Here is a 25756-nt window from a genome sequence, read left to right on the forward strand (position 1 = left end):
ACTGGAGTTTGGCGTTACCCTGTGGTATGCAGATGCAATTGTTCGACTAATCGTTATCGATCATGTGTGTTCATGCATATTTTTTTGCGAATCACTCAGCAGGTTCTCAAAACGCACCTTTCATGCAGATGTATAAAAGTATTGTGCGTGACAAGGGAGAGAAGAAAGCGATTTCGACGAGTGCGAAGTTTGCTGCCCGAGCGAGCTCGTCGAAATCGCTTTCTTCTCTCCCTTGTCACGCAATGTACTATTACAATTGATTTTCGATGTTCTGAGCTTCTTCTACAGTCAGTTTTCTCTCCAGCGCAGTGGCTTTTATGCAACTTTTCTTTGCTACTGCCTCTGCAGCGAGCCCTACTTCTTGTTCGTATTTCTTGAACGTTTTGAAATCTGGACATGGCACGTTCATGCATACCAACAATTTTTTCATGTTCGTCCATCCTAACCCAGTGTGCATGACACCTGTAGAGCGAACAATTCAATATATACAAATAATGAATTGTAATTATATGATTAATAACAATAGAAGCATAATAATCTATCATAAAATATTACCTAATACTACTTTCGAATTGATATCGAAGTGAGCTCTGCGCTTGTCGGTGGTAGACTCTTGTGCGTCAGTCAAACTGTATTCATGAGGAGGCACTTGTGGGCATCGTACTAAAAGTTGAGATGCCAAGCCTCTTCCTACCTCTCTTTCTATATATTGCAATGAAAGAGATTGAGCACAATGTGTGCACCATAACTGCTGTCCCAAAATATTCAATTCCACGATGCGTCGACCAGCGACATTTATTTCTTCCACATTTTCCGAAGTTATTTGATCACTTTCCCCCGGTTCAGTGGAAACGGATTTTCGAGCCCGTCCAACTTTTTGTTGAGCGAGCCTTTTATTATAAACAGCTTCTGTAACTATCTTTCCTTTCCACCGATAAGTGGTTTTAGTATTTGGCATTGTGAAAAATGGATCTTGACTAATGCTCAAATCGACTAATGTAAACTAAGCTCGCACCTCGGCTCGTAAGCTTGTAGTACTGTGCAATGCTGCCAACCTACGAGACCTGAATCAAAGCATACAGTGTTGTCACGTTTAACTCTTTTTTCAAAGACTCGCATAATAATGTTTATAATGAATAATATTAAAAATTATCGTTCACATGAAACATACTTATCTTTTTTTATGTTATTGAAGTCACATTTGTTTATCAGCACTGCAAAATAATATTTTTACTTTAAAAAAAATTGGTGTTACACAGTTGAATTCATGGCATCTTCACTGTCAAAAAATTAGGCTCGTAAATGAAGAAAGCCGCAAATAATACTTGAAAAAGCATTTGTAAAGTGAAAAATACCTCTCTAAGAGTAAAAATAAGACACCAACTGTCGTTCGAGTTCCTTACATCTAGATTTACTATGCGTAAAACGTAGATATTCATGTATTTCAAATTTCATATACTTTTGTCTGATATTGTACGTCCCATACATCCTAACAACAAAGGAGTGGGTGCAGCGCAGGACTGCCAGACCTAATCCCCACCGTAGTGGAGGGGAAATACCTACATTGGCGTTGATGGTCAGCGACTTGGTGTCATCACCCACGCACACATATACCGCAATGCTATGTAGGTGTTCCCCCTCCACTACGATGGGGACGTATCGTTCGCCGTTCAGCGGTACAAGGCCAATTCACTCTACCGTGCGTAAGGAAGTTTCACTTAAAAAAAAATAATATGAAAGTAATTGTTGCTTTATTGTAATTAATAAACACACATTGGAAACGCCGTTCCTCGAAGAGAGTCTCGTTCCCTCTGTAAATTCATCGGAGAAGGAGAAACCCTCTCACCAGGGTCGCGGTTTATGACGGTATTGTCCCGCGAGTCGTCGGTGGATGACGGTATGTGCCGGTCCGAAGTCACCGTGTACCTATACCACCCGCCGACAAAGCAATATACGGATTAACTCAGGCTTAACAACGTCTAAAATTGTAAAAGATGGCACCGTCACGTTTTTGATTGCCCTTTAGAAATCTGGGAAACAGATGTTGTCGAAAACGTTCTTAGGAAAAATATGAAATTACCCATCGTAAAGAACAAATGAATTTCTGCCTGTTTCTGAGGCCGCTTTTGTCCCGACGCACGTCAGAAAGATGCCATCAATATAGCAATTATGTACAAAGTATTATCCACCAATCAATAAGTTTCGTGGAGTGGCACAGGAGGAGAAGGGGTAGTCCTCTGCCTCCGCGTGATCCCGCCAGCAACGTCCTCCCTTCAAATTGGAGATGGATCCCTTATCGCTTGAGTAGATATATAAATACACGCGCCCGAATATCAAAACTGAAGAACGCGCGACGTATGTGCTGCAAGAAAAGATGTTCCATAGGGATGTCATTATATGGTAATTGTCCCAGTTGTCGATCAGTTAGTACCGAGAAGGTCGAAATGTTTTTAATGAAAAAATTGATGTAAATGGACAAAAATTACCTTTTTTCTTTTACCAGATAATTTTGACATTAATGTAAATAATAGCAAAATAAAAAATTAGAATCTATATATATTTAAATGTGGAAATTATAATTGAGAATAAAAATGTCGATGCCCCAGATGTCAATCACTAAATTACGGTCGGCGGAACTAGTTGTCGATCAATAATTATTGCTCTAGTAGTCGATCAAGAAAAAAGAGGTTATAAAGAAAACTTAAAGCACGAAAACGGGTACAAAATCCTTCCGAAACATTTATAAATAATTTATCTCATTAAATTATCTTATAAATTTTAATAATTCAGTATTTATTACTTACTTAAGTACAACAAAAATATAATCTTTTATAAAATACTTGTGTGAACATATAAAACATGTTCAACACATAAACTTTTATTTAAATTTACTAATAAATAGTAATAATAAGCTATGCTTAATTTACACCTTTTTGTTCATTCTTTTTTAAAGGTTGTTGAATATTATTTTGAACACCATTTATGACTTTTCCTTCTGCAATAAAATTCTGTTTCATTTGTCCCAAGTGTTTTTCAGCTGTAAATCTTCCTGAATTTTTTGTTTTAAGTTTTTTATTCGTTCACCTGATATTTCTTTTTCCTCAGGCGTTCCTTTCTTTGATTGCACTACCACCAATTTTTCTTTGGCTTTATTTTCTTTTAGCCTCAATTCTAATTCCTTAAATTGTACTGTTATTTTGTTTTTTTTTTCGAATCATTCTTTCTTTTTTCATGGTTGGAATTATTCTCACTTTTTAAAACTTAAGATAATAATTCATATACAATTTTACGTTTAAAAAACGTTATTTTTATTATAAAAAAATGGTTAAAAATGCTATAAAATCATAATATTTGTGAAAATGATCGAGAACTGGGACTTGATCGACAACTGGGGTAATTATCATATGTAAGCATTCCTTGCACACGTGAAGTTTCCCCCTCTTCATAGTAATATCGCTTCCCTATGGCCAACTTTTCTTCCAGCCAATAAGTCGCGCGCCCTTCTGTTTTGATATTCGAGCGCGTGTATTTATACAGGGTGTCCCAAAAATGTCGGAGTTCCTTGAAGGGGTGACTCAGGGGGTGATTTGAAACAACATTTTCCTTAGCGAAAATATTGTCCAAAGCTTCGTTAACGAGATATTAACAAAAAACCCCGACCAATCAGAACGCGCGCGTTCCGCCCGAGCTCCCGTTGTAGCGTTGGCTACGCGGTAGGCGGCTGCGCTTGTTCTACGAAGGTACGAACAAGCAAGTCGGCATGCATCGAAGGAAACCACGATACACAGTTTTTTTTTAAAAGCAGAATCTTAAATAATAATTGTTTGAAGTGAGAGAGAGAGCAAGAAATACGTAAATTTCATTTTCAAATAAGGCATAAACGAAAAGGTAATGTAACAGAAAATGTACGACAAGTGATCGTAATTTGTTATTGAAGTAAAAATCCGTAGTTTAATTACGGCCAACATAACTAAATTTAAAAAATAATATTAGGTGTATAAATAAACAATAATGGAAATTATTTCGATGGTTGAGTTGTTTTCATACTTTATAAATCAAACTGTTATTGAACCCTAAAATCGAACAGAATTTATTTCTACACCTAATAATCACTAATAAATTAAATAACACTCACCGCTACAGGCTTTCCTTCCTTTCCTTCCTTTTCGGAAACCTGTGTCACTAAGTAGGTCACTGTGCCGATCCTGGTCATCGGTGGACGAAAAGATTTATGGTAGCGTTACGCCCACTGCTCAGCTGATCGCAGGTATACGACACCACCCGAAGGTAAGGATCGCAACGTCAAGTGCGTCCGGGTTGATGTACCGAATATTCACTTCACTGCACGGCCACTAACACTGATCACTTAATTTACTTTTCATGGAACGTGTTGTTCCTACGTTATAAAATTGGTGACCCCGAAAGGGGCCGATTACTGTTAGTTGAGCAGTTGCTCGATATGACCACCCTCAGCGTCTATGCACGCCTTGCGGCATCATTAACTCCATTGAGAATAATCTTGACGCCAAACGCCGAATCGTACCCTCGCTGGAGGTTTGGATGTCCGGGTATTCCCGTGCAAACGCTCGCACAGTAGCACTTGCGTTCCCGTTGTTCCCGGCGTATACCCAGAACATCGCGTAATATTCTTGAGCGGTGAACATTTCTGGGACAAGATTGCTAGCTGACTGACAGGATTTTTTCCAAGCAACTTCCTCTACCCCCAAGTAGTTTCTCTCGTTCCATTATGAGTTAACTCCCACCAGGACAAGAGCAGAACCATTTCTCCAGGGTCGCGGTTTATGACCGCATTGCCCTGCGAGTTGGCGGTAGAGAACGATTTGTTTTGGGCAATTTATGGCTTAGCTGGTTCCGCCTCGTAGCAGACGTGAACTCAGGGTATGGGAAAACGGAAACACGAATGGTATGCCTTTTCTTCTTTATAGCAACTAGAAGACTTTCTGTTCCTCTTGTCTTCGGGCCCTTTCGATTCGGCGTTTGGCGTCAAGATTATTCTCAATGGAGTCAATGATGCCGCAAGGCGTGCATAGACGCTGAGGGTGGTCACATCGAGCAACTGCTCAACTAACAGTAATCGGCCCCTTTCGGGGTCACCAATTTTATAACGTAGGAACAACACGTTCCATGAAAAGTAAATTAAGTGATCAGTGTTAGTGGCCGTGCAGTGAAGTGAATATTCGGTACATCAACCCGGACGCACTTGACGTTGCGATCCTTACCTTCGGGTGGTGTCGTATACCTGCGATCAGCTGAGCAGTGGGCGTAACGCTACCATAAATCTTTTCGTCCACCGATGACCAGGATCGGCACAGTGACCTACTTAGTGACACAGGTTTCCGAAAAGGAAGGAAAGGAAGGAAAGCCTGTAGGGGTGAGTGTTATTTAATTTATTAGTGATTATTAGGTGTAGAAATAAATTCTGTTCGATTTTAGGGTTCAATAACAGTTTGATTTATAAAGTATGAAAACAACTCAACCATCGAAATAATTTCCATTATTGTTTATTTATACACCTAATATTATTTTTTAAATTTAGTTATGTTGGCCGTAATTAAACTACGGATTTTTACTTCAATAACAAATTACGATCACTTGTCGTACATTTTCTGTTACATTACCTTTTCGTTTATGCCTTATTTGAAAATGAAATTTACGTATTTCTTGCTCTCTCTCTCACTTCAAACAATTATTATTTAAGATTCTGCTTTTAAAAAAAAAACTGTGTATCGTGGTTTCCTTCGATGCATGCCGACTTGCTTGTTCGTACCTTCGTAGAACAAGCGCAGCCGCCTACCGCGTAGCCAACGCTACAACGGGAGCTCGGGCGGAACGCGCGCGTTCTGATTGGTCGGGGTTTTTTGTTAATATCTCGTTAACGAAGCTTTGGACAATATTTTCGCTAAGGAAAATGTTGTTTCAAATCACCCCCTGAGTCACCCCTTCAAGGAACTCCGACATTTTTGGGATACCCAGTATAGTCAAGCGATAAGCGATCCATCTCCAATTTGAAAGGAAGACAACGCCGACGGGGTTATGCGTGAACTGTGTACCTACCCCTTTTGTTCCCGTGTTCCTCCGCGAAGTGTATTGGCGCTCGTCACGAGTAATCGCGTGTGATTTTTTAGTACAACAGCGCATGGGCGACAGTAGTAATACTAGGGGGATTCTAGACCAGGTCCTCTGAGGGGAGCGCGGGGGAGCGCGGCGGAGAGAAACATTGGCGCGGGGCCTGCGGGGAGAGGAAGACCGGTTGCGCGCGCACGAGCCGCGGAGTGGGGTAGCCGTAATCGTGGAAGGGATCAGTCCGGGCCGAGCCGCCGCGGAGGCCTCTCCAGACCTGGCCCACCGTCGGAAATTTTTCAGAGGGAGGCATTGACCCCAGAAAGAAATCTCTTTCAGAACTTGGCCCACCCGAAATTTTTTTCAGACGAAACCCAGGGTGGGGACTGTCCTAGAAATTTTTTTTCCAAACCAATATGCATCAGAAATTGTTTCGGACGATGTCGGGAAAGATCGTCTTTTTTCGACACCGTGTATTCGAGGGAAAGAGACGGAGCATTATTTTAAAGTTAAAATTCTAGGAGGGCAAGAGACACCACTACATAGGGGATAGAATCGCATGCATTCTAAAGTTAACAGTATTTCAAAGCGTTCCGATTTGACGTCGCAGCGTTTCACGCGATCTCGCGTAATTCGACTCCTCTGGAGCGGCCGTGCAGGGTGAGGTCACTTGGCGGCGCGAAGAACGAAATAGAATTATGCAGCGTCAGCAGAAATCTTTTTTCCCAACGTAGAGAAATAATAATTATTGAAACGGCGAATCTTAAAAATTAGGCGGTGAGAGGAGGAACACGGGTAAATAAAATTGAGAAATAATATATGTTTAAGAAATATATATTGTTACAAATAATAATATGAAATAATAATATGAAGGAATATTATAGAATATAAAAAAAAACATAATTAAAATTTATTTGGCTTAATTGTCCCACTCGATAACATCATCAGCAAATAGATTAGTTAATGGTAAATCCATAGGAACATGCACAGGGTCAGTTTGAACTGCAACAACACTAGCCCGAAGCCCCGATACTATATTCCTATAGGTATTAAAATCGATATTTTCCGCTTTGACGTTTCGCCAAGCCACACTCTTGGAATGATACGCATGATTATTCCGAGATATAGTTATTTGTACAATATAATCATCATCGAAATCGCCTAAAAACGTTTGTTGTTCATATCGATGCATCCAATATTCCTCATCATCCTCGAAGTAGTCGTGTATTGGATTATTGCATTTCTTAAAAACTTTTAAAAAAATGTCGTCAACCTGATTAGCTTCCGCCTCATAAAGTTCTGCACATCGAATTGCTTCGGTTTGAACCGCAACATTTCGACAGGCCACATACACTTTCGGGCTGGATGAATAGAAAACTGCCGCAGCAGCGGTGATTGTAGCGGTAGCCGGACGTTTCAAATTCATGGGCAATGACATAATCTGAAACCGATTTTTCTTATAATTCTGAAAGTTACTAACATAACGGTTCACTAATATATGATAATGGAAACTTACGGTATTAATCGATTGTATTTCCATGCGTTGAACGATTGATAATATCCTTCAAAAGCAATCTTCTTCAAAGCAATTTCACTTAACACAAAAAATGAAAAAAGTGTTTCAAAGAACTGTCAAAGTGACTGCACGTTGACCACGATTTGAAGACAACTGGTCTCGCTGCATATCCAAGCTCCCACATGTGGGCCCATGCCTAAAGTTGCATAGTAGGATGCCTTTGTTCTTCGCCATCATCATCATAGGCCACCTGTATTTTCGCTGACCATCTACACCTTCTACACATATTCGAATTATTCACTAACCATCCTCAGAGTGCACTTATCATGTTCCTTGAATTCTTCTCTCTTCTTCTTTGGACACATCATCCATCACACCACTTTTGATTGCGTATCGAACGTGTATTGGACGTCTATTGAACCACTTTCAACACATAACGTACCACTTTCAACGTCTATCGTACCACCCTGAACGTGTATTGGACCACTTTCAACGTCTATCATACCACTTTCAACGTCTATCGTACCACTCTGAACGTCTATCGTACCACTCTGAACGTTTATCGTACCACTGTGAACGTGTATCGAACCACTGTGAACGTGTATCGAACGTCTATTGAACCACTTTCAACGTCTATTGTACCACTTTCAACGCCTAAAGTACCACTCTAAATGTCTATCAAACGTCTATCATACGTGTATGGTACTGCTTTGATCATGAATCCTACTACTTCTACATAATAATTACAACTATCGGCTTAATCTAGCGTACATGCAGGAGGTTGGTGGTTGAGGAGGGTGAAGAAAAACAGTTATGCATTAAAAAATGATTATATTTTATTTGTGTATTTCCCTCTGGCGTTTAGACCACCAGTTGAATATCTTAAATACATTTTGCACGGCACAGTGCTTTGCGTGTCAGCCACATCGCAGAGTATTAACTACATTTAACTTATTTAGGGATTTGATATCCTCTTAGTCAATATCCAGCGTCTCGATGATCACGTCCGCTCTCGTATTTTCATCGAGGAAATCCACGAGCCAATCGCGTTTCTGCAGCCCTTTAACGTATACGACATGGGATGTGTCATCTTCCTCGTCGATCGCATCGGCTAAAGCTTTCATAATTAGCTGTTTAGCCATACTGTACGGAACGTCTCCATCTTCCCAACGTAGTCCATGCTGTTTTGCCACCAACCACCGGATGCTCGATTTGTCGGATTTTGTAAGAAGATATTGCGGCATCGAACTCCCAAAAATTTAGTGCGAGAGAATTGTTCCCTTTCGTAGGACAGCAACTTCCTTCGCGACAAATCTTCCATCGACGATGAACCCCTGCAGGTCAACGAATGTTGGTACGACCATTATCGATACAATTTAGAGGTCCGTTCGCTTCCAAGTCAGACTGGAGAATGCGGTCTATTTCGTAATGCATCTCGATTTTCACGATGAAATTTTGGTACGATTTTGGCACAGGAGAGGGCAGGCAAGTAGCGTGGCAATTTAATTGATTTTGCGGACCACATTTGTCAGCGGATTGTATTCAACCACCCGATCGTGCAGAATCAGACAGTAGGCCGTAGTATTTGCAGGCACATTCTCTTTACACTCGAATTCTATGCGCACGTCCACGGTACCATTCTTGATCGACTCATTTTGTCGCGAGCAATCAATCACCACGAGGGGGCCAAATTGCAAAAATTGGGCCACGGTGAATAATGCCTCGTTGCAACTATGTCCGTAATACGATTTACGAAAATGCGTATACATGTGATACAAGATGGCAAGCTTATTCTTGTCAAAGTCCAAATTCAGGTCATCGTATGGGTAAAATTCCGAGTTGAGAAAAAGTTTTACATTGCTCATTTTGCCGTCGTTGAACCGAGTAACATCTTCGGTTATCTTATTCTTTCGTTCAGTCTGTAGACCAAGGATAATGCATCGCGGCTTCTCCAGCTGCGCAGATGCCTTCACGGCCCACGAGTGCTTGGTCGTGCTCTGTAAGAAAGGATACTCGTACAGATCCCACGATTGAAACCAAATGCTCAGGTTTTGTCCACGTTCCAGAGCATGTAACAGCGATAGCTTACTAACATCGTTTAGCGTCACGTGAGGCATCCGCCATTGCACTTTAAGTAATTCAATTTCTGGCTCCAACATCGGTGATCCTATTAGAGAATTGTTATCGTTGCGCGATCGTATTAAAATCAATTCGTGACGCTCATTAATAATCATGCGTTTGTAGTTCTCACAAAATCCCAGCAAATATATGAGTGGGAGGCAAAAATTGAAATGATTTTTCAATATGAGTCCATCGCGTCGTTTCAAGCCCCATCCAGCATTCTCCATATTTTTGGCTTCGCCAGGTGTCAGCGATACATAGATTTTAACCGTGCTAGTTATTCCAACGTTTCTGTTACGATCAATCTCCACGCCATTCAGCTTGTATCGAATCTCATCGAATAAGAAAGCCATGCAATTATTTCCCAACGTCACCGTTAATGCATCTTTTGGCTTATTTATCTTCAATTTTCCCTCCAGGTAGATGAAACTTTTACACAGCAATGTGTATAAATCCTGCTGCTGTATAGGTATTCTTATCTCAACGCTGTACCCAAACTTCGTGTTGACGTAACGGTTGTATGTGTGAGTCTCGAGCTTGACGATGCGATCATCAAACGTCGACTTCCCTCCAATGTTTAGAATATCAACCATTTTTTTCAACTTAAGTGCGTACAATGAATCCCAATGATTTCAAAAATGCAATGTTCGCAGCAGTGAGCCTCTTCTTTTTAACGTGATCAAAGCTGTTGCAGTTGTTATTGTAAACAATTTCACTTGGAAGAAACGGGTTTCTGGAGTCGTTCGATACAAGCATCTCTTTCGTTCGCTCCACGCGTATTATCGTCGTCGTCGTCGTCGTACGTGCAGTCTGATGGTATTCTCTTCACCTCGAAAATCAAGCAACCGTCCGTCTTGATCCACAACGCGTATCGTTAGATCCGAAATGACCTGTGCGGTGATTGGGAGGTAAATGATCTGCGCGGGCGTTTCCGATATCTTATATCCTGGTGTGACTCCGGGAGAAAATTCATGTATCGTGTGTACACGTGTCCCATTGTTGTACGCACCAGCGGTCGCGCTACATTCTACGCGAATAATGTTCACGTTCATGATATTAATCGGATCGTCCGATTCGTGCCACTGTCCCGGTTCTAATACGCGATTCGTGGAGAATCCCAGTAACGATCCAATGTTATTGGGCTTTGTAAAGTCTACGGCAAATCGACAGTACAGCTCGCTTTGCATGGTGTTGTTGTTGGCGCGCAACACTATAGGATACATATCGTTGTCACTATCGTCATTGTTGTCATCGGTGCCACCGAGATTTTGAGGATACCGTTCGAGTAATCGCTGCTTCAAATACTTGGCAAATGGCGTCTTGTTCGTAGGAACCGTGGGGAATCGTAATGTATTCATGGCTGGTGTCAACGCTGCTGTTGACATCATAGTTTACGGCGAAGTAGAGTTTATCGTTGCTCGAGTCGATGTTCGGTTTTGTGTGATAAGTCTCAATGGGTGTTAGACCAAGCTCGTAATCATCGTCGCTCAAATCTATGGGTGGAAAGTAGCTCACCGCGAGGGTGCTACTCTTGCCGGTTAGAATCAGTGTTAACGACATATTCCAAGCTGTACGACTTGACTCGTACTGAATCAAAGTGGTGAGAAGTCAATCCTTAAATTTACGCCCAAGCGTTTGTAGAAAGCGTAGACATAGTCGTCCACAATTGCTCTGATTGTACTTCTGATAAGACGTTCGATTGTATTCGATTTTCACTGCATCTTTATCTAGATATTGTACCAATTCCTTAGGCGGTCGGAGATTCCCAAAGCTGTCGAAGTATACAGCTCGACGCCCTCTCTTCGCATACGCCACTCAATGAGTCCCCGGTCCCTCGACATTGTCCAAATTTACGATCCGCTCTCGTTTCGACATACTCCTCCGGGTGGTAGCGCGTTGCGCATAAAAACACCTCTAAAGAATGGAATACGCAAACGTTTTGCCAACTCCTCCAATTGCGCATCTGTAGTTACGCCCTCGGGCATTTTTATTTTCTGTTCGACGTTTTTTTTTTCGTTTCGATATTCCCTGTCCGCGCTTGTATGGTGCGAGATAAAGACCGCGACCTTCCATTGAGCGATTATGACGTTGCAGTTCCTGCAGCTGACGTTGCGTCGTCCTATTATCGTTTACCGCCTTGGCGATCCCCGCTGCTCCGCCGGCCAACGATCCTAAAACCCCTAGCAGTGGGAGAAGTGGTAATATGCCACCTCGTTTTGCCACCGGAAGAATCCGCTTTTGCAATGCGTTCTTTGGAGTCCTTTTACGGGTTTTTGTTTTCATCCCTATTCCGATTTTCGTCTTAGCCTTTATAGCTGCCCAAACAGCTGTAGCAACACCTCTTTCACCCAGAGTCGAGTCACGCGCAACGATGCGTTTTCGCGCTTTGTCAGCGAGAACCGTATCTGCTGCGTGCCTTTCATCGAGGTCGTTGCTACGCGAATGTGTTCGCGACACGCTGCGTCCAACGGATTGATGCCTTGATCACCTCTAGCCAATCGTTTTGCCAGACGTGTTCCTGGACCGCAAAACTGATATCCCGGAATATGTAATTCAATAGGTAGCGCGTTTATTGCCCGATTTAACAGACCACAACCTTTCTTTACTCTCTTCGGCGACATTCGCTGCAGTTTTTAATCAATGGTGCTGGACCGTCGATATGCGTTCGCTGGCATGGGCGATTATAATGTTCCAAGCACCGACGATGCTGCTGAACCTCGGAATCGGCTTTTACTGTCCCATAACTGATCGATGTGTCTGCCAAACACTCGCAGTAGAGTAATCTTTGGTATATATTTCAACTGCTCAGCGGTTAGGTCTCGAATATCACAATTATCTGACATGATCAGAAGCATTTTGAATAATGAGCTGTTTTGCTTCGGCGCAGACCTATAAATAGGGTGCATCGCCGCTTCGACGTATCAAAATCATTTTTCACAGTTCACAGCGAGGATGCGATTCGTGCGACAACCTGTGGCAATACGCGTGACTAATTTTGACGATAAATCGCAAAAGATGTCTCCGAAACAAACGAGACGCAGACACGGTAGCATGCTGCCATACACTATCCGCTCTGTTATTTGTGGCCCATCAAATTGTGGAAAGATCAACGTGCTGGTCAGCTTGTTGGAAAGTCCTCACGGCGTCCGCTTCGAGAACGTGTACGTGTATTCCAAGTCGTTGCAACAGCCGAAATATAAGTATTTGGAGAATTTATTGACTCCGATAGGTGAAATTGGCTACTTTACATTTTCGAATAACAGTGACGTCATCCCACCGAGCGAATCGCTTCCGAATTCGATTTTTATCTTTGATGACGTGGCCTGCGACAAGCAAGATACGATAAGGGAATACTTTGCAATGGGGCGCCACTCGAACGTTGACTGCTTCTATCTCTGTCATGTGTACAGCGATCACGTAAACACTGACATGTCTTACGAGGGTTTCTGCGCTTTGTGTCGTAATTGTTGGCAACGGGAGTATGGTTTCCTGGTAATACACAAGGATAGCGCGATGTCCAATGGTCGTTTTGGAAAGGATTTAATGAGTTTGCGGTACCGTGAGATGTTCATTTGTCGTCAACACGTCGGTGGGAAAGCAACACCCCGCGTTGCAACGATGATCGATATCGATAGTCTGGAGATTAAGGATCGCGAGAAAATAGCGAAGAAAATTGCAAAAACCAGCGAATCCATGCGCAAGAAACACCAGGCTTTGAAGACCGGCAAGATGGAGGAAGATATCGCGTTGCAGAGATACTTTAAACCTATCGTAGAACCCTTAAAACATATTGTGGAAAATACCGCAGCGACAGAAGCTGACACATCACCGCTGATGAGTACAGACGTAGAGGGGAATGAAACATTAACGCCTAAAACAAAAATACAGCCTAAAGGAAACACATCGCGCAAGACAAAGAGGAAACGACGATTGTCATCGAAATATTCACCCATAACCTCCACACCAGTTCAATCGAAGCGGAAACGACAGAATGTCACATCAAACGAGCCCCCGGTTCCTCCCAAGCCAATAAATACATTTCCCATCGTGCAATTGCTCTCGACCAACGATGATGATGATGACGTTTTCGAAACTACTCCAGATGAGTCGTTTGTAACATCTATTGGACAGCAACTTCAAACATCCGAGGGACAAGAAACGTTTCGCAACTATTTCGGTCCGCTGGGACAAAAATACATGAGCGCAGTCCTAAGTGGCGATAGGAATACAGCAATGGACTATGTGTATGGCGTATACTTTGGCGATAGTGGAACGATGCTTGGGGATAAGGCTTTCGATATAGACAAGGATGATAATATAATCATAGATGGCTAAGGTACGGAGGAACGTCCGGTCTTTACGAACTGATTTTCAAAAGAATTCCCGATGATGTCCTGTACACCGATGCCGATAAACAAAAATACAAAAGTATACTGTTGGCGACAAACGCCCACAGACGCGATCGTGACGCTCAAAATTCCGTATTGGGCAATAAGGGATACAAATACAAACATGTTATTGCACCGCTATTCCCCCGTGTATCGACTAGTAGGACAGAGAAAGGTCTAAGGACAGGGAAAGGTCTAAAGACACTGCGATCCATGGTGGTAAACGATAACAAGATCGATTACGTTCACTGGGACGATCCCAACGAGCTGGTGGATCGATTGCGTTTACTGGAAGCGTCGTGTCAGGCTAGTAACAACTCTCATGATCCTGAAAGTCTATCGATTATCGAGGAACTCCGCGAGGTAGGCCTCATTATATATTAAACCGCACGCCGATGATGTGCAGTGAATGCGTCGAGATGCCGATCAACAAATTTGGGGTATCGCTGGAGAAGAGTGGAGTAGTTACAATGGACTATTACAAATGGAGCGGTATGCTTCGAAATTACATGCGAGATAACGCTCTTTGCGTGACCGGTGCCGACTTTGATGCAAAATCACGCAAGATACAACGCGTAGTTCAGCCGGTGGTCGACACAGATGCCGTCAATAAACTATACGTGGAAAAGAGCATTAAACTTTTGAGAGAGCACCAGGAAGAATTAGAGAGGAAGCTGGTCGTGTTTCAAAGAGATATGCTGACGTTGCAAAACAGTGTTCATAAAATATCGCAGGCGTTGAATTCTATCCCGCAGCAGCGCTGCGAAGGAGAATCATGCGAGACGATTGAACTTGGCCAGAATTTCCTAGGACCGATGGTGGCACATAATGCACGTACACGATAATTATCGCATCATTCGCGTCAAAGACACCTCTGCGATCAAACATGCAGCCATTATCGGAATCGAAGAGTAAAGAAGAAGAAAACCATAGCCACAAGAAATGACGAATCGCCGACAAGCTGCTAGCCACCGTGTACAACAACCTAAAGATCGCTGCTCCAGCGAGATTCGAGTTGGGCGAGTTTGTGCGCGTGAGGAAATTTAAAACCATCTTCGACAAAGGCTATACGCCGAATTGGACAACGGAGGTGTTCGAGATAGCCAAAGTACAGGCAACTAATCCCGCGACGTATCTGCTCGTCGATTCCTGTGGAAAACCCGTTGCCGGAGAATTCTATGAACACGAGCTGTAACGCGTCACCGATCCTGATGTGTATCTAGTGGAAAAAGTGCTGCGTAGAAAGAAGGATAAGGTATACGTCAAGTGGTTGGGGTTTGATAAATCACACAATTCTTGGATAAATAAAAATAATGTATTGTAAAATAATAATAATAATACATGGTTCAATAAATACAATGTTATACATATGTGAACAATTTATTTAACATTTTGCTGCAAGCGCCGTCGATAATATCATTCAAAGGCACATGCCAGCAGTTCGCAATCAACAACAGATTTATCATCGAAATATTCACTATCACGTATAGCTTTAACAGCGCAGCACGAGTCTAAAGTTTCATCGACAACATCGCACCGCTATAACACGCTCGCAAATTTGAAAACTTCGTATCAACATAATGTGTAGTTTCATCAAGTTCAAATTTCTTTTTTATAATGATATTTTTACAATGGAATTATACAACGGAATTTTATAATGTCCCCAGGGCAGAGTGTCAGTCGAATCGGGTACGATATACCGCTTGTCGTCGTATGGACTTAGAGCGATTTTGGATTCTGAAATGGTATACACTTTATGCAATTTAGACCGTATGCATGATTGTCTGCGAACCATTTCGATCTCCTTTTGCAAACACTGCGCGTAGTCGTCGAAAGTTATCGTCCAGGCTATGACGTTGGTATTGACGCCTTTCGGCTTTTTCGTATCTTTTTTGCCGTCTACGCGAAGTGCATACATTTTCGCTCTAAGACCTACGAACTCGGTCATTATCACACCGTTATTTTCGTCCTTCATCAGCCCCGGGACGTTCTTATTTAAGCGCGGCATAGTATATGCATTCTCGATGGGATACTCGCTTGTGTCGAATCTATCGATATTATATATCATGGACTCGTAGATATCGTCGCATGGAATGTGATAAATGAGGCTGTCGGTGTCGGTGTATAGAATTTTACAATTTTCAGCGTGCAGGGGAGACATGTACTCGTGATTAAATTCGTACAAACAAATTTTTGATATGTCTAGAATGCACATACCCACTTATATCGGTTTGTTGAATTTCACCTCGAGTTTTCGCAATTCAACAGCTATTAATTTTTCCGAAAAAACACTTCTGCTGTGGAAATACGGTTTCGCGATCATTGCCTCCGCGCCATATCGCCCTTCCCAATGTGTTAAAAGTTTTACGTCCACCTGATTTCGCACATTTTCCATAGTTTCACCGAATTCCGCGTTGTTCATCAATTTGTACAATTTTTTTTCAAAGTCGTTTGTCGCGCATGTTCTAAACAGTGTGTTGAGTTCGATGTAATCGCGGAGCCAGGGAGATTGAGCGAATTGAAGCACGCGGTGTATCTTTCTAATACGAAGACCGTGACTCGTGCACTGCTGACGGTTGCGATAATGGATAATGTACCGCTGCTTATCGTATACCGTCGCGAGTAACTTACAGTCGGTGTAGAAAGTATTCGTACAGCGACGAATTTAAAATAAAACTTGATATAATTGCGTTATTAATAAATTTTAATGAAAAATAATGATTTATAAATATTCTTTGATGTTTTTAGAATAGACCTTGTATAAACAAAATTTTATTACTCTTGATCTTTACGAAAATATAAATAAACACATCTGAGTGTACAGAAATAGACGCGTAAAAAGTATTCGTACACTTCGTATTTTTCTTTGTAAAGCTAATGTAAACACAGTCTGACCTAACGGATACAACGAGTAATAACAAATCCGATCGGTCGCAAGTCAGCGTTTGTAGATGCAGTACACAAATTAGAATTATTTCTCAAAATGGGTCATAAAGGTTCCGAAACAACGGAAGCTGAACGAAAAATTATTATTGGCTTACACAATCAGAGCAAATCGCTTCCAGAAATTGCTCGCATTGTAAATAAAGCAAGGTCTACTATTCAGAACATTATTGATAGGTTCGGAATACGAAAAACAGTACAAAATAAACGAAGATCTGGACGTCCAAAACAGTTCAATGAATACGTTGGACGAATAATTACTCGTAAAGTGAAACAAAATCCGCGTATAAGTGCAGAAAAAATTGTTGCAGAGCTTAGGAATAACAATGGCATAAGTGTTAGTGCCAGTACAGTGCGTAGGTTTTTACGAAGTAATGAGTATCACGGTAGAGTAGCCCGTAAGAAATGCTTCGTGAGTGAAACTAATCGGAAGAAAAGGTTGAAATTTGCAAAACAGCACATTAACACACCAATGCAATACTGGAACAGAGTTATTTTCTCTGATGAGAGTAAGTTTGAAATATTTGGGTCCAATAAACACTTCACGGTATGGACGAAGAAGAATACGGAGTTCCGAAAAGAAAACTTGCGACCTACGGTGAAACACGGCGGAGGTTCGGTATTAGTCTGGGGTTGTATGAGTGCAGCTGGAGTAGGGTCTCTACATTTTATCGATGGAATGATGAACCACAGGGTTTATATTGACATTTTAAAGAATCACCTCCACCCTAGTGCAACTAAAATGGGAATTGAAGATAATTTTATCTTCATGCAGGACAACGATCCAAAGCATACTGCTTATAATACCAAACTGTGGATCTTATATAACTCCCCAAAGTACTTGAAGACGCCTCCACAATCTCCGGACATCAATCCCATTGAACACCTATGGGACTCTCTCGAAAGAAAAATTCGCAATCATCACATAACATCGAAGGCAGGTCTGAAAGCCGCACTCCTGGATGAGTGGAATAAAATACCGCCCAATGTAACGTCTCATTTAGTTAATTCTATGGCGAGAAGACTTGAAGCAATTGCAAAATCAAAAGGACATCCCACTAAATATAAAAATATCAAACAACTAGTTTCTTTGTTTAATTTACTAATTGTTTTTCGTGTAAAATGGATAGTGTACGAATAATTATAACGAGCCATTTTCTGCCAATTTTTCAATTTTTAATTATATTTAGACGACAATTGTGAGTAAATTTGTTTTGTTACGCAAAGATAAGTCAGGAAACTTCAATGAATTTTCTTTGTCAATGTATTAAAAACTTGTAAATAAAAGTATTTAAATAAAGCTATTTTTAGAAAAGTATCACTGTACGAATACTTTCTACACCGACTGTATCCTGTCGGCTGCCCGGTGGTTTGGCACGCGTCGGGCAGAACGGTAGATCCGCATGAATGTCGTGCAGATGTTGCGGATATTCCAGATCTACCTCAAGAATATATCCCGTGGGCGAATCGACAGCGACCGAAGACACGTTAAAAGTTGTGATATCTTCCACCCATTGAAATTTGGCGTATGGTAGGGGCTGGCACATTGCCCATCCGTACAAATTGTTCACGTCAAAGTACATCAAGTACGATGACTGTTCCGATGGGTCGTAAGATGAAATGTACTTGTTATTGGCGTGTGCGTATCTTCCGGAACATTGGCTTAAACCCCCACGTATACCGCGTTCGATAAACATGACCATATCGACGTCAGTGAACAATTCGAATGTAATTTTGGTATGTTTTAGCATGGCATCCCACGAGAAACCAGGTAAAGTATAATAATGCGCTGAATCTAATCCGTAACTCTTGATACAACTTTCGCGAAAATTTTCAAAAATATCTGCCAATAACAAGACATCTGTTTTCAAATACAAATCGCTGTATTCGCCCAAGGTTCTAATCCCGAAATGCTGCCAGACAGTCTCGCAGATACAGTCTCACCCGTTAACGAACTGCAGAATGACTCGCGCGGTGGTAAGCATAGATCCTGCAGCTGATTTTCGCAATCAAGGTATTCGTATGGAAAGACACCCTTTCGCGTCAATAAATTGAAATCCTCGGTGGATAATGATTCAAATTCGGATCGTAAAATTTTTAATTTATCCGTGCTAAGAAAAGATGCTAATTTGTCGAGACTGGTATTGAGAAATTTGTACGAATCGATGAATCGTAATTTAATACAATTTCGCGAGTCTGAGTCAGCCATAGCTTCAACATTTTTTGTGAATGAAATGTACTTTTCTTTCGTTATGGGCAATACGTCAACGTGGCCTTCGAAAGCGGTAGCTATTTCCTCGATAATGAAGTGTGAATCGTAACCGGATAAATTATGGAAAACTATAGGAATGTAAAACGCGTTTTTATAATTTGAATTGCACTCCGAATGTGCTGGACCTCTAAACCGTCCGGATAGGTGACAATGATCGCGAATTCGTACATCTTCAGCCTTGAATGGTCCTTCGCAAACATGACAGTGTGTTGCATCGCGAAATGTTGTCCTTTGTTCGGGAGTTAAATCAAGCATGGGAACATTACTGACCAGAATGGGTTTGGCGAAGTTTGCAAAATTTTCCAGTTCGTTGACGAACCATGAAACACAATCCGCGTCGCGGCGACATCGATACGTCGACAGTAATGTATCGTACGAGTGTTTCGGAAACGGATAGTAGCGGGGGATTTGGGATCTGTGACTCGCGTCTCGCTACGATTCCTTGCATTAGTTACGTCTTTATTATTAAACTATAACTTAAACTATAACTTAAACTATAACTTAAACTATACTTAAACTATACTTAAACTATACTTAAACTATACTTATATTAACTTATGGTATACTTATACTACACTTATATTAACTTATGCTATACATTTATTCTTACACTATATTTATCTTATCTTGTATCATTTGTACAGACAATTTATGTTATCAATAGCAACGCTCGCAAGGCGGACTTGAGGCATCGGCAGCCGCGTGCCCCCCGCGTCCCGCGGGACCCCGGGTGGACCGAGTATCTCGGTTCTCGCGGGTGCCGCGGGGGGAGGACGATTGGCCCCCCTAATTACCGCCGATTTCTGTCGAGCGAGCTATTGTCTTAGCGGCGACGACACGGCATATCTCGTCTCTCGAGTGCTCCGAAATACACAGTTTAATTTAAAGTTCGATCGTTGTTATTCGCAATCCTTTCTCGCGATTCGGGGCAGAACAGGTGACTTTTTTCGAGGGCTCTTTCTATAGCGAGATCCGGTATTTTATTTATCTTGGGCTCGGGATAAATCTTCGTAGCAAACGTAGATTCCCGAACAGAGCAATGCATATAATATGCAATGCTGTACACTTTATGGTGTTGATATGCGCGCAATTTATTATCTATTTCACCCATTCGGTGATTGTCCTCTGTTTTTTCAATGATGCACTCGAGATCGGCGTACACCACGAAGGGGAGCCGCTCCTTCATACAGTGGTTGCTGAATTTGAGCAGAATGTTTCCTTCGCTGGGCAACAGGATGGCGCAATCATTCATTTGTCCGCAGTCCAGCGAATGGGCCTCCAACTTCTCGGCAGATCCAAAGTAGTGCATGCATCTGCAAAAAATCAAAAATTTTTATTTAATTTTTTTCAACGATATTTTTTCAACGTTTCATAAGTTTATATTCATACCGATCGCAGATGAATTTTTTTTCTTTATGTCTGCTCAGCTGTGCACCCACCAGCCGGGATAAGTCCTTGATCAGCAAAAGTGCCCTACATCGCCGTGCTCATGATTCGGCGTGTAGAGCAGATTGACGTGTCGATCCCTCTTTTGGTTGGTGAGGCGCAGCGGAAAGACCGTCGATCCTTTCTCCATCCCGAAGGTGTACACGTTGACGGAGATGCCGTTCTGCCGCTCAAACTTCCCAAGCTGCTCCAGGGACATTGGAATCTCAATGCCCTGGAGATTTAGCACGGATGCATAGTTCGGGTATGAACTTGAGCGATCAACGTGTATTTCGGCTGGATGGAGAGCTGCGACCACTGCTCACGCGAAACATGCATTGTCCGGGTATTGCACAGTAATCGTCGCCTTCTTCAGCGACAATTTCCGCGGCAACTTGTGGTGACACCCGGCACGCAGCGGATTGTACTTATTAACATTGACGGTTAGGTTGAGAATCCTCATCAATGCCCATCCGCTGTCGCGTTCCTGGAACTCTTCCAGCGTTGCCAGGGCGGGTTCGACAACGTATCGCTGGTACCACTCCTGCATATCGGACGTACCGAAGAGTTTACAGTTTCGGGTGTTGATGCTTTTACTAGCATGTTTGTCACCGGCCACAAATTCGTGATTGAACATCGTGTTCACTTTGAGGTTCTGATGTTTCTTCAAAACGCCTCGCACATGTTCCAACACAATGGTTTCTGCATCCTGGAGGAAGTTGCGTGGCTCGATATAGTTCGAATTTAATACGGCACCAGGTAATACGCGACTATCGAACGCAGTGTCTATTTCGCGCAACAAAAGTCCCGTACTCGAATGTCCGGCACCTTCGCGCACGAACCGACCGCGCAACGAATGTTTCAGTCCTTCGAGCCTCGCGATTCGAGCAACCAATGATTGTCGAACACCGATCGATAATCGCGGGAGTTTCACTCGGCTGTGTTCTTCCAACGATTCGATGCACCGTTCTTCCCACACGAGGTTCTCTTCGCGTGAAATCAATCGTGCAGATTGATCCAACAATTGGCGTTCTATTTGCGCGAATTCTCCCATGGTTGTAAATGGAATATGTCTTTTCCGCGCAACACGTTGCAACGATTTGAGGCTTTGTGCAGTTTGGAGCACGCTTTTAAGACTGATACCATGGTTTGGTATCTCTGCCTAACTCTTTTGGCGTACCCCCATCCCTCGAATGCACCGCATGCAAAAACGACGATCCGATCCAGCATGGTTCTGTGCAGTTTCTGCCGATACAGCATAATTCTTTCTATGATTCACGCGTATGACGAATTAGCGCGCAAAATCATCCGACACAGTTTCTGCTGACACCGCATAATTCTAAGATTCGACGCTTTCACAGATATTATATTACATTCAACACGTGTCGAGACTTTTATCCTTGAAGGTGGGGCTCCAATTACATACAATCGCGCGATATGCTGCGATGATAAGATTGGAAAAACATTATGGAAAAATTGGTAGCTTTAAAATAAAATGCTGTGGTGGGGGAGGCAATTGCACCTCTATTTAAGCCGAGCTCTCGGACGCTATTCCACCAATCGCTCAGTAGCCTCAGTGACTTTGACGGAACAGACGGTACTCCATAAAAAATATAGTGCACATCAAAATGTACAAACACAGCTTAAACGATTCATCCTGCGCAGCCGGCAACGATGGTGGGTTTCCAAATAAATGCCAACAACAACAACAACATCATCAACAATCCAATATGAGGTACGTACGCGTTACTATACACTTTTCATTTACTTCATTCACCGTAAACGCATACGACCGAAGTATCAATTTCATGTACTTGTTTCTTACAGTTCTGGATCCGTATCGCTAAAAATGGTGAAAACGCCGAAACCAACAATCGTACGGATCTTTGGGCGTGATTATCCACTGACTGCAACAGCTTATAAACGTCTAACTATAAGAATTCGCATTGGTATGGATTTGTGGCACGTCGAGATCGCCATAGCCGACAATAAAGGCAGCGAGTTAAGCTTTTCAATGTCTACGTGGAAGCTCCTGTTACAAAACGAGGTGGACATACTTCAACGATTACGCAGCAACGCAACGTCGCCCCAAACTCACATTATAATTGATCATTTACGACTAGAGTTCACGCGTATGCATGATGATCAACTTATTAAAATCACCGATAATCGCTTTGTCATATATATGATTGAAGCCACGATGTGTAAACTATTCGCGTACAATCATTGCATTAAACATATGTACACGTGGCTAACTGAAAATATGTACTCTGTAAGCAGTAAATATGCCACTTTCGTAGACGTTCTACGTAGCGCTACCGCACCAACAGATTATGTAAAATTAATTTCTGAAAGCGAACACTTCGAACAGCATTCATTGATCGATTGTGAATTGTTAGCATGTGCAATCAATCATATTGTGGATGATACTCGTAGTAAAAAATGTTAAATTATATTCTTTTAAACCTATATTCTTTCTCCATTTCATTTACCCGTCACCCTTCTCGCCACCTAATTTTAACTTTAAAGTAATGCTCCGTCTCTTTCCCTCGAAGACGCGGTGTCGAAAAACGTCGATCTTTCCCGACATCGTCCGAAACAATTTCTGATGCATATTGGTTTGGAAAAAAAATTTCTAGGATAGTCCCCACCCTGGGTTAGGTGTGAAAAAATTTTCGGTTGAACCGAGTTTTGAAAGAGATTTTTTTCGGGGGTCAATGCCTCCCTCTGAAAAATTTCCGACGGTGGGCCAGGTTTGGAGAGGCCTCCGCGGCCGTTCGGCCCGGACTGATCCCCTCCACGATTAGGGATTCCCCCACTCCGGGGCTCATGCGCGCGCATCCGGTCTTCCTCTCCCCGCAGGCCCCGCGCCCATGTTTCTCTCCGCCGCGCTTCCCCGCGCGCCATCACTTCCCCCCGCCCCCGCGCTCCCCTCAGAGGACCTGGTCTAGAATCCCCGTTGTATTACTACTCCCCTCCAATTGTAATTTATAATAATCCCTGCAAAAACACACTTGAGATCTTATCAAACACCGAAAAAAAATTTTACATTAAGAAAATCAATAACACAAAACATTTGTTACTCCGAAATAGTATAGATAACTACAAAAAAGCGTGCGATATATTAAAATCAAACAAAGCAGAGTTTTTTTACATACACTCCAAAACAAGACAAAAAATCTCAATACTTTTAAAAAATCTAGAAGGTGGTTTCGACCCAGAAACAGTTTTGGACGAACTCCAAAACATTAAAATGGAGAATATACAATTCTTCTCACTAAAGAAATTTCATACCAATAGATCGGTAAAAGAAGGCAGAGATCTGCCAATTTATTTAGTGCAACTATCCGCGGACAGTAAAATAGAGAAGTTAAAATACATACAAATTTTATCGCATTCCCTTGTTTCATGGGAAAAAATAATTAAGAATTTAATTTAGATTATAGATGCGTAAAATGTAACGTTCCGCACCACCCAGGCGAGTATCCCCTCACCTTATCCCCAAACAATACGGATAAAGACGCACACTCGCGCCCCTTCTGCATTAATTGTGGCAACTTTGGCCACCCTGTCTCATATAGAGACTGTCCAAAAATTAAAGAGTTAAAAGAAAAAATCACAATTAAAAAAAATCAGTTTCGAGCAGATAAAGAAAAGAGATTACTACCAGTAAACAACTATACAAAACCTAACATTTCTTACAGCTCCATATTTGCAAAAAATAATACCACAACCATCACAAATTCCCAAGCTGTAAACTCAAACTCGAATTCCCCCCTAACTCATCTTTCATTGGTAGAGGAGTTAAAAAAGACAATCGCAAACTCTATAAACTGCCAACTATCGCGAATAACGGGATGTGTAGAATCCAATTCCTCAAAAATCAACATAATTGCAGAACAAATAGGACTAAACTTCTTAACCTGAAATGAATACTCCCCTGATAGCCAGGTCTGGGCAGCAGAATCTGACGTCAGAACTGCAGCAGTCTGTGTCCGCATTTGGCTGCGTTCTGATGTGCAGAGCCTGAGGTGCAGTGCCTGATGTCAGATGGACAGCAGATCGACAGCAGATTTCGCCGTCTGCTAGGCGCAGCAACAGCGCCATCTGAGATCCAGAATTACCAAGCAATTGCCTACAGATGGCGCTGTTGCTGTGCCTAGCAGACGGCGAAATCTGCTGTCGATCTGCTGTCCATCTGACATCAGGCACTGCACCTCAGGCTCTGCACATCAGAACGCAGCCAAATGCGGACACAGACTGCTGCAGTTCTGACGTCAGATTCTGCTGCCCAGATCTGGCTATCAGGGTCCACCTTATTGTAATATATCACAAAAAATAATATTTAAGGAACTAAAAATCATTCAAATAAATATAAACTCCATTATTTCCAACGATCCTCTCTCCTGGATTGCCTGAACGAACATAAGCCAGACCTAGTTCTATTATCGGAAACAAAGTTAAACCATAGACACGTTATCAATTTTAAAGACTATAACATAATCCGAGTAGACAGGCAAAATGCGAAACAAGCCGGAGGTACTGGCATTGTAATAAGAAAAAACATTAAGTTTAAGTTTATACAATCAGACGTCAATTCTCGCAGATCAGGCCTCGAAACCACAACCATAGAAATCAATCTTCAAAACAACGGCAAACTATTTATAATTGCAGTGTATGCAACAAGCTCCGAACAGAAAGAATTCACACCGGATTTAAAAAGTCTCTTTGACTCCTTAAACTTAGAGAATCCAAATCATTACTACCTGTTAGCTGGAGACTTAAATGCCAAACACCAAGATTGGGGTAACACCTCAAATAATAACAGAGGAGCGTGCCTACATAAATGGATTTCAGATAACCAAATAATGTTCAGATTAGCATTACTCAGTACAACAGTCCCCTCCTTTCCCAAAAATGGGGCCTTCATCGACCTTTGCCTGGCAGACGACCGTATCATATTCCATAACCTACAAGGCACAAAGCTCATAGAATCCTTCAAATACGACA

General features: G+C 42.1%; 2 protein-coding genes and 1 long non-coding RNA gene across 3 annotated transcripts in view; 2 read left to right on the plus strand and 1 right to left on the minus strand.

The window, feature by feature from the left end:
• LOC143367128 (uncharacterized) overlaps positions 1-25756 on the plus strand; it is a 195480-nt gene that overhangs the window by 107081 nt on the left and 62643 nt on the right. The gene's annotated exons all lie outside the window — the stretch shown is intronic.
• Positions 251-1469, minus strand: LOC143367209 (uncharacterized). Its single transcript, XM_076808832.1, has 2 exons — positions 556-1469; positions 251-462 (listed from the first exon to the last, which is right to left on the minus strand). Exons 1-2 carry the CDS (start codon positions 956-958, stop codon positions 251-253), a joined length of 615 nt encoding a protein of 204 aa, XP_076664947.1. The 5' UTR covers positions 959-1469.
• On the plus strand, positions 22226-23195 carry LOC143367210 (uncharacterized). Its single transcript, XM_076808834.1, has 2 exons — positions 22226-22481; positions 22574-23195. The coding sequence occupies exons 1-2, from the start codon at positions 22375-22377 to the stop codon at positions 23193-23195; spliced, it is 729 nt and encodes a 242-aa protein (XP_076664949.1). The 5' UTR covers positions 22226-22374.

The sequence above is a fragment of the Andrena cerasifolii genome, chromosome 3 (genome assembly GCF_050908995.1).
Source record: "Andrena cerasifolii isolate SP2316 chromosome 3, iyAndCera1_principal, whole genome shotgun sequence".
NCBI lineage: Eukaryota > Metazoa > Arthropoda > Insecta > Hymenoptera > Andrenidae > Andrena > Andrena cerasifolii.

Excerpts from the sequence above, each read along its gene's own strand:
- LOC143367209 (XM_076808832.1), bottom strand. The coding sequence starts at position 958 with ATGCCAAATACTAAAACCACTTATCGGTGGAAAGGAAAGATAGTTACA. Across the intron at positions 463-555 it reads CAATTCGAAAGTAGTATTAG|GTGTCATGCACACTGGGTTA; the intron begins GTAATATTTTAT and ends TTCGCTCTACAG.
- LOC143367210 (XM_076808834.1), top strand. The coding sequence starts at position 22,375 with ATGTACAAACACAGCTTAAACGATTCATCCTGCGCAGCCGGCAACGAT. Across the intron at positions 22,482-22,573 it reads CATCAACAATCCAATATGAG|TTCTGGATCCGTATCGCTAA; the intron begins GTACGTACGCGT and ends TGTTTCTTACAG.